At 41.8% G+C, this 13253-nt stretch overlaps 1 protein-coding gene across 1 annotated transcript; it reads left to right on the plus strand.

Annotated features, from left to right (window-relative positions):
• Positions 1–5327: 5327 nt before the first annotated feature.
• On the plus strand, positions 5328–11869 carry LOC130135233 (receptor-like serine/threonine-protein kinase SD1-8). The gene is made up of 7 exons (XM_056303824.1): positions 5328–6761; positions 9744–9914; positions 10015–10205; positions 10299–10509; positions 10606–10843; positions 10929–11079; positions 11232–11869. The coding sequence occupies exons 1-7, from the start codon at positions 5468–5470 to the stop codon at positions 11538–11540; spliced, it is 2565 nt and encodes an 854-aa protein (XP_056159799.1). The 5' UTR covers positions 5328–5467; the 3' UTR covers positions 11541–11869.
• Positions 11870–13253: the final 1384 nt, after the last annotated feature.

Here is a 13253-nt window from a genome sequence, read left to right on the forward strand (position 1 = left end):
AAAGGATGCTATTTTGCAACAAATCTTGTTAATTAACCATGACTGAGTGGTCAAGTGCCCTAGTCAGGGCCACGTGAAGACTCAATCAACACCGTGATCACAAATTGATCACTCACGGGAAGAGTCAATCGACCACTCGCCCCACAATGTTCCAACGGCCTTTAGAAAAGGATGCTATTTCGCAACAAATCGTGTTAACTAACCATGACAGAGTGATCAAGAACCTTGGTAGCGCCACGTGAAGACTTAATCGACGACTTGCCCCACAATGTTCCATCTGCCTCGAAAAGAAGGATGCTATTTCGCGACAAGTGCCGTTAATAAACCGACGACGGAGTGGTCAAGCGCCTTAGGCAGTGCCATCATCCACTGATATTTGGACTGATAGAAACAATTTGTCCTGAGCTCGTGACCAAATATTACATTGGAAATCAAAACTTTCACGAGATAACGTGTGATGACCTAGGGGCAACAACTTTCACAATTTCTCATGATTTTTTGCACGTGTTCGTGACTTTTACCTATTCAAAACTAGGGAAGTTCACTTTCGATCCCATAACTCTAGAAATACATAACTGACCCAGAAAAATTTCTTCGATCTATAATTGAATTCTCTACATTTCTAACTTGTGCAATTGAGTCTTTTTGTCAACGACCATCAGTTTTGCTAAAGTGACATAGCTGATGTCTGCAGAATTGCCAATTGAATTCTCTACATTAGCTCTCTCTCTCTCTCTCTCTCTCTCTCTCTCTTCTGTATTTTGCGACATGCATGTCACGACAATTTTTAACCACACTGATTGTGACAAGATTCGTTAATGCGGTGACAAAAAAAGAACAAATTGGACACGTTAAGTAAGTTTGAAAAACTGTTTGTAAACGCCAAGCAAGTCAGAGGACTTGATTGTACAGAAAGAAACAGATTTTTGTGGACGATGAAAACATCTTATGTTGATTAATTATTTCAAGCGATACAAGCGATCATTTTAAAAAAAATATTGTTTTAATCATTCATTTTTCTCGAAACAAATGGAGCTTTCGCGAAAAGTGTGACGTTTCTAGAAAATATTTTCCAATTATCATTTTCCGATATTTGGCTGAAGCTTGAAAATGAACTAGAAAATATTGTTTGCCATTTAGTAGGGAAAATCTAAAAATTACCAAATATTCAAATTTTTAATTATTTTTATTATTGTTTTCTTTTCATTTTTTTTCTTTTCTTTCCTTTTCTTTTTCCTTCTTTCTCGGCCGATGGCCAGCCACAGGCGAGCTCTTCCCTTGCCTATGGCTGGTCGTTGGCCATCGCCGTGGCCGGCCACTCGCCAAGGGAGAAGGAAAAAGAAACGGAATGAAAAAATAAAAGAGAAAAAATAAAATTAATTAAAAATTTGAATTTTAAAAAATAATTAAGAATTTGAATTTTAAACATAATTAAAAAATACAAATTTCTTATTAAATATTTTTATAAAAACGAACATTTCATTAATTAAGGACCCAAAAACAAGCGTCAAGAACCTGCTCACGGCCTTTGTGGACCAGAGCTCGAGCATTGGGGACCAAGCACGGCCTTTATGGGCCCAGGCTCGGGTGCTAGGGAATCGGGTATGGGCATCAGGGGTTCAAGCCCAGCCTTGATGGACCTGGATATAGGTGCTAGGGCCCGGGCTCAGCCTCGAAGGACCTGGGCCTGGCCGTCAGAAACTTGGTCTTGCAAGCCAAGATCCAGCAACCAACGTAAGGGTTTTCATTCCCAAGTATAGAGTTTCGGGTCCAAGCGCCGATACTTAGTCATATTTAGAAAGAGGAAATTATTTTCCTAGATTTAAGCATAGGTTTTTCGTTAACTCATTTTCTTAAGCAAACCAAGCATTTTCCGTGAAATAAATGGAGTCTTAGAGTACTTTATTTTGCCCTCCTCCTCCTCCTGCCGACCTGTCTGGTGCATGTATGATCGACTAAGCCCACCCCCACCTTCGCCCCTCGTCATCATTGAGACAATTCCAGTCACCCTTGCCACGTTAGGGCATCATCCCTCTCGCCACGACTCTCTCTCTCTCTCTCTCTCTCTCTCTCTCTCTCTCTCTCTCTCTCTCTCTCTCTCTCTCTCTCTCTCTCTCTCTCTCTCTCTCTCTCTCTCTCTCTCTTACCTAATTGTGGTGAGAGGTCGCGAGCTCTTATCTAAGGTCATCCGTCTTAAGCGACTGACAATCAACTTCCTAGGCCTAGTGGCAATGACCACTTCTAACAGTTCACATATTGATCAAATGTGAATATTGTAGTGATTCAGGTGAATCTAGACACTTGATTTTTCACTTGTTCACATGTCAACTATTTCAAACAAATAAGTTTCATAATTGAATTGGCTCCCTAAATTTACAGAATCCCAATCCCATAGATTTAATTACCACGCCATGTCATATTTGCCGAATACCAAGAATTGCAACTCTCCATAGTGCAGGCATAAAAAGAAGAGATAATGACCCAAATAATTCCTGAATTTTTAATTTGTTCAATGTCGTCCCTGAACTTTAGCTTATATTCAATGTGGTCCTTGAACTTTTGGTACATGTTCAATGTAGTCCCTGAACTTAAATTAGTAGAAGGACTACATTGAATATTTTTATATAGTTCAAGGACTAAATTGAACATGTACTAAAAATTCATGAACGACATTGAACAAATTAAAGGTTCAGGGACCACATGGTACATTAGGTTAAAGTTCAGAAACCATATTGAACAAATTAAAAGTTCAAGAATCATATTGCATATTGGGTAAGTTTATGGACTGTTTATGTCATTTTTCTTAAAAAGAAATAAATGGGAATGTTGGTCCCTAAGAATAGGAAAGCAAAGTTAGGAGCATCTCTCGCCCTTAACGCAACGCTTGTCATTTGAAGATGTCGAGAGGAGCTTTAACATCTTTTCTTTCTCCTCCCCAATTCTTGATTGGCTCTCGACAGGGGGAATTGCCGTCAATTTGATTCGGCAGATAAAGAAAAAGACGCATGACATTCTCAGCAACTTCCAAAAAGGATTGTCGGTACATGGTTGGAATGATCAATGATGTCACCAACGTTTGGCACATACACTAAGGCTTCGTTTGGTCGTCCGGATTTCTAAACAAGATAGGACTAGATAGGATAGGATAAGAAATCCTGGGATTTCTTCATATCCTATCCACTGTTTGGTGGACTACAGATTTAAAGTCGGATAGGATAAATTTTTTTTTTTTGCTATTCACGGGTCCGGAGGAGTCGGTGAAGGAAAAAAAGCCGAGAAATTTTTTTGGTGAAAGCGCACAAGGTGTGGGGATGAAGATGATGGCGAGTGGAGCGTAGGGTTTCTGGAAAAATAGACATTAGAAATCCTATCCAGGTCTATCCCACCCCCCCTCGGATTTTTTTATCCGGGCTATATCCGGTCTATATCCGACCTTATCCTATCATGGACCACCACCAAACACAGGATAGGATAAAACATATCCTATTCTGGCTTTTATCCGGTCGACCAAACGCAGCCTAAGAATTCAACCTAGATGGATGTTATCCAAAAAAAAAAAAACCTAGATGGATGCTTTATTATAACTTACATATTTTAAATTAAGGGCACAATTAGATCAGTTGGATTGACTAAGAAAGAATATTATCTGAAACGAGGCATTGAAGAAACCACATGGAAGGCGACAACAGTAAAGGAAACAAGCCGATGTTTGTTGATTAGGCACACAAAATAAGAATATACCGGGGCCTAATCCTGAATTGATCGTCTTTCTTCCTATCGTACCGACTCTTCGGCGTGACGATAATTCGTATATAATATGGAAAAAAAAATCACATGACATGCTAACATGATTATAAAGCTCGGCCTTGTCTATATGGACCGAGCCCCCGAAAAGAGTGCCTCGACAAACCACACAAGGTGGCGACCTTTTGGGAGTGCCTGTTTGCTCATATATCACCAACCGGACCTTTCCCATCCGACGTCAAACTTGGGATGTTACAGTGACTACGTTTTTGTTTTTTGGTCGAAAAAGTGACTACGTTAACCAGTTCAAATGTATAATCTTTTTATATGGATGAACAACATTAATTAACGAAATGACTCGGACATAAGTATTGTCTAAAATAGTGGGTACTTTTCTATTCTTGAAGGTTCTGCTGGTGGCGTCCATCCATGACTTTTATCGTTCAACATTCTTCTATAATCATAAGAAAAGAAAAAGGTGGTGCTTGTAATTTGTTCTTGTGATTGGGTCTCGGTCATGCTTTTCTATCGAAGAACAAAATGACCGGTGAGTCACGAACGCGAAGTAGGCCCAGACAGAGACCTGCTTATTCCACATTGACTCCGTCACCAGAAGCTGCAGAACAACCCAAGAGCGATGGACATTGATATTGCTGTTCGAAACGACTTATACATCAGAATCTAAGCTCGTCAAGCTCGTGCCGGTTTCATAAATACGAAACCCTAGTTTTCATGAAAGCTACTTGCAGAGCGACGGCTCACGTAAATTACAGTCCTTATCAGATTGGCCTCCTTGTTTTTACACATGCGGTCCTTGTAATCAAGTCAGCAACCTAATTTGCCGATGTCGCCGTTGTCAGATTGCATAAGCAAGAATCACGGGAGCAATATGGCGCCAAAGGAATCTTTTCATGTCGAGTGAGAACGAAAGCATGCAAAGATGTCAAACTTATCTGATATCTCGCTATATTCTTGATGGAAAATTGAATCTTCTGCATAGAGAGACAAAGTAGGTGACAAACATGAGAGCGCCATCCGCTAATACTTCTATGTGTCCTTGTATTTTCTTGTGTCGACATTTGGCTCTGCTCGGCGTGGGGCAACTTTGAATCGGTCCATCGGTCGCTTGCGTAAAATTGTAACTCCTGGTGTCTATTAATACGCACTAATTCAAGTTTAAAATAGTCGATTGCGATTTCTGATGTAATGGACAAAAGCAAAGCTATATAGTTCATGCATATGTGTGAGTAGAAAATGCATTTTTTTTCCTTTTTCTTTTTAGGTGGGCGAGTGCTAGGGTAGTTTCCTCATTTGAATCTTTTCATAATTTTGTAAGAGGAAGGAAAAAAGAAAGTGTGCTAAAAATATTCGTGACAAAGAGGAGTTAGGTGACCTTCCCAATTTGACCTAGGAAAACACCTTGGAAAAAGCCCAGCTAAGGCCCAAGGCTTTACGTGATTCAAACCTTTGAAACACGTTGTCTTATAAAATTTGTGGACATTATGTTGTTCTTTAAAGGCTTCTAGCTTATTAAATGCAAGAATCCGAGATCGGACAAACGAGGGTGTTGGGGTCAAACCATCTGTCATTTCCCCTCGTCTTCCGTATCAAACCACACCAGATGTCTTGAACATGAAGGCAAGAACAGAACACCGCAGATGCTTCAGAGAGAGAGAGAGAAAGAGAGACATCCTCGAAATCGCCACAACCCCGTTAGTGGAGAATGAGTGGAGTCGCAGCTCTCCATTCCTGCTTCGCTTTACTCGTAATCATCACCTTCTTCGCCACTAGCACCACCTCCTCGGACACCATCTCTGCAAACCAATCGATCAGCGGCGACGGGACCCTCGTCTCTGCAAATGATGTCTTCGAGCTCGGGTTCTTCACGCCAGACGGCACCAACTACTACGTGGGCATATGGTACAAGAACATCTCGGACAGGACATACGTCTGGGTGGCCAACAGGGGCACCCCGCTCACGAACTTGTCGTCATCCGCGTTCAAGATTGGGGACAAGGGCAACAACGTGGTCGTTCTTAACCAGGCAACCAACATCGTCCTCTGGTCAGCGAATCAAACCGAGGCCAATTCGAGCCCAGTGAACCCTGTTGCTCAGCTCCTGGGCAATGGCAATCTTGTCGTCAGAGAAGAGGGTGACGAGAGCAGCAACAACTACTTGTGGCAGAGCTTCGATTTTCCCACAGACACCCTCTTGCCCGACATGAAGCTAGGGTGGGACTTCAGCCAGGGCCTTGACCGGTTCTTGAATTCTTGGAAGAGCCTACAAGACCCGTCCCCGGGGGATTTCTCTTTCAAGCTCGATTTCCATGGATACCCGGAAGCTTTTCTCTGGGACAACGGCACGAAGTTATACCGGAGCGGGCCGTGGAACGGGATCCGGTTCAGCGGCGTCCCGGAGATGGTGTCCACGAGCGACATCGACTTCACTTTCATCTCCAATCAACAACAGGTGTACTACTCCTACGAGGTGAACAACCCCAGCATAATCTCGAGACTGACCGTGAACTCAACAGGGTATCTTCAGAGGTTCACTTGGGTCGAGGACAGCCAGTCCTGGAGCTTGTTCTGGTATGCCCCGAAAGACCAGTGCGACAATATCGGCGAGTGTGGCCCTTACGGGATCTGCGACACCAACGGCTCGCCGGTCTGCAACTGCACAGTGGGGTTCAGTCCCAAGAACCCACAGGCGTGGAACTTGAGGGAAGGCTCAGATGGGTGCGTGAGGGACAAAAAATTGGACTGCTCGACCGATGGGTTCTTGCCATTGAAGGGGATGAAGCTGCCCGAGAGCAGCAACACGCTGGTGGACATGGAGATGAGCCTCCAGGATTGCCAAAAGGGCTGCGCCAAGAATTGCTCCTGCACCGGCTACTCGAGCGCGAACATCAGCAACGGCGAGGCGGGCTGCGTGATGTGGTTTGACGATCTGTTGGACATGAGGCACTACATAGATGGCGGGCAAGATTTCTACGTCAAGCTGTCTGCTGCCGACATTGGTAAGTCCTTGGTGCTCCTTCAATCTCTCTCATATTTGATTGTTTGATCCTGCATCAACTGTGAATCAACCGATCTAAGGAATAGATGCCAAGGCCTAGGGGGCTCATGCTTGTTAGGCAATTAAATTGGAAAAGCTCATAGGGAAAACGACTTAAGCGAGGTTTAAACCGGGCGAAATCATCTCAACACGAAGTTCGATAGCGAAACACAGAACCCACTAATCTCGAGTTCGATTCGAAATTCAAATAAAACCAAAACTCTTAGCCTCTCCATTAAATTCGAAAACCGTGCCTCGCCATCTTCATAGTTCACAGCTCACGTTTTATCTATTCATTTTCAATTTCTTCTTCTTCTTCTTCTTTCTTTTTTTGAAAATTTGAAAATGATGGAGAGTTTAGGGGGAGTCCTAGAAGACCAAATATGCCCCCCGAATTTTTTTTGTTGGGGGAAAATGGGAACGGCCCTCCCTCTTAATGATTGTGCAGCGACAAGCCGGTGCAAAAAACATCAAAATTGACAGAAGGACAACCTGGGGGAGGCCGCGAAGGAGCGGTGGTGGGGGGATTCATCCGAAGTGGTTCCCACCTTCGAAAAAGTGGGTTGGTGTGGGGGGGGGGGGGGGGGGGGTTGTGTCTTCTTTCACACACACACACACACGCTGAGAGCTCTACCTTATTGTGTGGCGCACGTGCTTCGGACCACATGCGCCACATGGGCTGGGCCCCACGTTGGCCCCCACGACGTTCCGACAACGCACCAAGTCATCATCATATAAAACTCATTATTCTTTTTTTAAAATTTATAAAGCTCTGTTCATTATGTAGTATAGGTTAGTAACTTAATATGCCTGCCCGATTGATATAGGGTTTTTCTCACGTCCACTTGCACGGTTTGCACATATTCGTGAGTGATGATTGGTGGGAAATGTTGATTCAATCTCTTAGCACATGGTGTTGCTCGTGTCTAGGAGCCGAGGGTACGATTAGATTTTTTATAATCTACCAGATGCGAACCATTTCTACCTACCTGATTTTGATTTGCGTCTTACCTTATTTGCTTTTTTTAGTACATCTCATGTCATCGAAGATGAAATTATTTGTTTTTTTTTTTTTTGCGTATAGGAAAGAGTTGATTCTGAGTAAGTAGACAATGCGAGGTAGGATAGTTTTGAGCTGGATTGTCTGTCGTACATTATTGTACTGCACAACCGAAGGGGCGACCGGCAATAGTTGGTTGTCCCGCATTCCTTTTATAGTCTAGGCGAGTAAAGTATATTGTGCGACGTTTTTGGCCTAATGTACAACCAAATGTCGTGCCATCCTAAAGTAGCAAAACTAAAGTACAACAATTTTCTCTTAAGGATGACATACCGTCGTAAGATTGTGCATAAAAATATTGCAATTCACCAAAGTATCATTAAACATCCTACCATTTAATATAAAAAAATTATCGTCCAAAGCTTTGCACCTTGGCATGAAAACTATATGCATAATATAAATTTTTTCTATTTATGCCGTTACATCATCGTCTTCCTAATAATGTTGTAAATGTTAAAAAAGAAGGCATACAAGAACTTTAGCTTGAAAATGACATATCGTCTTACAGTCATACTGAAAAAAATTCTTAATTTACGACGATACAATATAAAGCAGTACGCAATTACATACCATTGTACTATAACAAAAATCGCATACAACTTTATCTTGAAATTCTACAACTTTGTAATAGCCACGGGAGTGTTGCCGCCACCCCCTCAGTGAGGGCAAGTAGGCCCTTACGGATGCGGTGGTATCACCAATGTCGCCATTGCCGAGTAAGGGTGGGTTGGCCCCAGTTGGCGCTCGGTGACGGGGGAACCCTAGTGCCACCACCTGCACAGGCGAGGGTCGGCCATCCCGTGGCCCCCTCGACACGTGGGTCCGTGCTCTTTGGAAATGCCGAGATCGGCCGACACGTGTACCGTGAGCTGACGTAAGCACGACGCCCGTGATGGTTAATTCCGTTGGTCCCCCATCACCATAGCTTAGGGTACTCCTTGAATGGTTGCGGTGATTGCAAAATGGCATAATTAAAGAGTTGATTAAATGATTTGGGGTGGGCCCTGCGAGTAGATACCCCTCGATCTCTCCAATCTATCAACGCCTTGAGCCGACACTGTTGACTTCCAAGCTTCAGAATTCTTTCTTTTCTTTCTCTGGGGGCCTGTCCTTTTCACTCTCTGCTGCCTTCAAAGCAATTCTGCAATAGTCAATCATGGAGTCTTTAGTTAGAATTTGCTCGGGCGGGGTAATACTAGGGGCCCGTTTGGTTTTGGGAACTTTTTCAAAGAAACCCAAGTCAAATTCGGTGCCTTGAGAAGGGCCTAAATCTTGGAACTATTAAGATAAAGCGCTTGATCTACTTTTTGGTAGGAGGGGTTAGCTAGACATCAGATCAGATCCCTGTTGATCATGCTGGGTCCGTCTTGTTGATGATTAGAATAAAGACTAAATTTGTTTGTTTTAGTTATGTCTTTTGGGATAAGATGGACGGATTTATTTAATCGGAGAAATGAGATGACGAAGTTCGCGACATGTTTCTTATGGCTAAGGTTCGAGGAGTTTCCCGGTTCTCCATTTGCGAAAGTAATTGAGGTCGTGGCGCTCTAGGATTGAAAAAGTGGCTGGTTATCGAGAATTCACTTGTGAACAAAGTAAAAATCGAGGAAATTACAAATACCCTTTTCAAAGTCAGGTAATTGGACATTGAATTCCTAACAGTAACATGGCTATTGTTTGGTTAAGTTCTACTTGTCTAGTTCAGTCCGGTCGTGATTATGCAAGCTTTTGCTAGATGATGAGAAAAGGAGTAAATTTTACCATACCAATTATGAGTATATGTATGTGATTTCCAGTTTAACAGGTTTGAGGAGCTCCCTTTACTAATTTATATCGAATATAAGGTCCAATTCCTAATGTTCCAAAATTCTTTTGATGTATTAGCGGCTTACGGCGGACTGTTCGCTCAAAAGAGTTCGAGCAACAGACTGGGAACATTATCAATAGTGGGCATTGCCGCTGGTGGTGGCGTTCTGTTACTAGCACTCGGTGCCTTCCTCATGTGGAAGAGGAAGCCTTTGGTGATTTCCCGTGCAAGAAACACCGAACCAAGAGGTAGTTCTAGTGTCTTACTTACCGATAACATGTACTAAATGAATCGGCATGCAGTAGGAAATACTATTTTGATATGATGACTGCTTCTTCGCGAGACCAGGAGCTCTTGAGAGAAGCCAAGATTTTCTGTTAAATGAAGTAGTCTTCTCCAGTAAGAGAGACTATTCGAGGGAAAACAAGCCCGAGGATCTAGAGTTACCATTGTTCGATTTCAACGCGATTGCTTTGGCAACCAAGAACTTCTGCGACGAGAACAAGCTTGGGCAAGGCGGTTTCGGCTGTGTTTACAAGGTGAGTGCTCCATTTCGAATAGACGAATGTGGCCAGAAAAATGTCAATGGAGGAAGCATCTTGAGAGCTCCATTTGTTTCCTTTGTGCTTCAGTGTAGGATTGAAGAAGGCCCAGTAGTAGCGGTTAAAAGGCTCTCGAAGAATTCCGGGCAAGGAACGGAAGAATTCAAAAATGAGGTTCGATTGATTGCTCGGCTTCAACACCGAAATCTTGTGCGACTTATCGGCTGCTGCGTCGAGCTGGATGAGAAGATCCTAATTTACGAATACATGGAGCATAAGAGTCTGGATTCTGTTCTATTCAGTAAGTTCCTGGAATTACCCTTTTTTCTCATATTATCAAAATGGATTGGAAATGTTCGAGTTTCTGTTTCAGGATCATCACCCTAAGTCTCTGCAGGTAAAACCAAGAGCTCCATGTTAAATTGGGAGCGGCGGTTTAACATCATCTGTGGGATCGCTCGAGGTCTTCTTTATCTTCACCAGGACTCCAGGTTTAGAATCATACATAGGGATCTCAAAGCGAGCAACATCTTGCTCGATGGGGAGTTGAACCCCAAAATATCAGACTTTGGCATGGCCAGGATTTTTGGCAGAGATCAGATCGAGGCGAATACGAGGAGAGTCGTTGGCACGTAGTAAGTACCATGGAACATTGTTTTCACGAGTTCCAGGATCATATTTCTGAAATTGCACTAATTCTATTTTGCCTAAACCCCGCAGTGGGTACATGGCCCCGGAATATGCCATGGACGGACTATTTTCAGAGAAGTCCGATGTGTTCAGCTTTGGCGTGTTGGTCTTGGAGATTGTAAGTGGTAAAAAAAACCGGGGATTCTATTATGCGGACAGCGAACTGAACCTTCTTGGACATGTAAGTATGGAGAGATGCTCATCCATCGAAACATGAATAGTTATCTGAAGCAGAAACTTTATATATATGCCATCTGATTTGACATTGCTAGTGAAGTGTTTTGATTTTGTCCCATAGCCACATGTCAGTGAACGTTGTCTTGTTAATTGCAGGCATGTAAGTTGTGGAAAGAAGGGAAGGGTTTGGAGCTACTGGATTCAGCGGTGGGAGATGCATACTCGATGAATGAAGTATTGAAATGCATTCAGGTCGGCCTTTTGTGCGTCCAAGAGCATGCGGAGGACAGGCTGGCCATGTCGTCTGTGGTCTTGATGCTGAGCAGCGAAAACCCAACAATGCCACACCCTAAAAATCCCGGCTTTTGCTTGGGAAGGCCTGTAGAGACGGATTCATCGTCAAGCAAGCATGACGAGACATGCACTGTGAACCAAGTTACAGTCACAATGCTTGATGCCAGATAGAGATTGTTGTCATGCCCTGATCCAATTTATTTGTACATCTGAAACTCCAAAGATTTCTGTTCATATATATGTATTCTTAGTCCTTCCTTCTGCTCAATTCTTTTATTTAGTTTCTTTTGATTTTCGAAATTTTCTTTTGTATTTGTTATTGTGGAGAGAGGAGAGGGGGGTTTGTCAATTTTGGTCCAGACATGAAGAAAAAGTCTTTGACATTGACACACTACAACTCAAACGGTTCAGTGACTAGCAATGTGATGAAGTTCACAGAAAACAGAAACATTGTTGCAATTGCAACTGCAATTCAATGCTGCAGTGATCGGTTTTGCTCTTTGCCGATCGTGATTTCTTGACCGGCTCAGACCAATTTCCTGTCAATTTTTTGTAAAACAAAGAAATGGTTGTTGCACAGAAGCAGACATAAGTATAGAGCAAGGATCATCGTCTTCAATGGTAGTAACAGACCGTTAAGACTAGGTTGTTGATGATTCAATTAACTTCACCGTCTTCATGTTTCAGTCAGCGTGAGAAGTGAGAACTATTCTCCATGGTAAATCAAGGCACAGAACAGCAGCAAAGCCTCGGTTTATATGTCGCCCAAACAATGTACCTTGTGAAACCGAAACATCGAGCTTCATTTGAATAAACACAGCGACTGCGCATTACTTATGTCCAATTACTTTTGAAGCAGTTCAGAATAGAAAGAAGGCAAAATGACAATATATATCTCAACCTTTCAAAGATTTTTTTGATTTGATCTGACCTTTCAATGCTGTAAAACAGAAGAATTCAATGTTTGGAATTTATTTCAAATCTACTAGAGTTTCTTTAGCACCAATTGTAAGAAGGATTATTCTTTTTATGGAGTTTCAATTATGTCCCTACTTTTGTTTTTCTGTTTGTTTGTGGGATTTTCTCCCACCCCTTTATGTCTTTTATCTTTTAAACCGGACAAATATTTACTTGGCTTTATAGAAGTTATTTTACTTATTTAAAATTCTTACATTTTTTTGTTTGAATAGAAAATAAAAAAAAAATTTAACAAAATACGGTCTCAATGCGAATTCGTAAATACACAATGCTAAAACAGGCAAAAGGGCAATTAAAACATAGATTTGAAGTTTTGCCTTGCGATAGATTTGTTATGAGTTCAAGAGGTAAGGATTTATTTTAGGGATAATGATATAGATAGTCTCTAAACTTTGGCCCAATGTGCAATATAGTCCCTGAAATTTTAATATGTTAAATTCGGTCACTGAATTTTGGCTTAATATGCAAGAATCATCTCGAACTTTTAATTTATTCAATATGATCCCTACACTTTCCGTAAATGTTTAAATTAGTCCATTTATTATATGAAAATATTCAAAACATTAAATATTTTTGTTTTGTGGACTAGATTGAACATGTATAAAAGGTTCAGGAATCACATTGAATAAATTAAAAGTTCATAGACAACATTGCGCATTGGGTTAAAGTTCAATGATCACATTGAATAAATTAAAAATTTGAATACCACATTGCTATATAACCCAAAATTTAATGATCAATCGTGTCATTTACTCTTTATTTTAGTAACCTAAAAAGATAGGATAAAATTGAAAAGAGGACGAAGGACGAGGACGTTTACCGCACCTATAAAGAGTAATTGAAAAGTTAGAAAGATTGGAAGTGAGTAAACAATAAAACAAAGAGGTTTTCATGGGCTATATCAAT

The sequence above is a fragment of the Syzygium oleosum genome, unplaced genomic scaffold (assembly GCF_021117445.2).
Source record: "Syzygium oleosum isolate NSW1041296 unplaced genomic scaffold, Sole_v2.1 Sole_v2.29, whole genome shotgun sequence".
Classification (NCBI taxonomy): Eukaryota; Viridiplantae; Streptophyta; class Magnoliopsida; order Myrtales; family Myrtaceae; genus Syzygium; species Syzygium oleosum.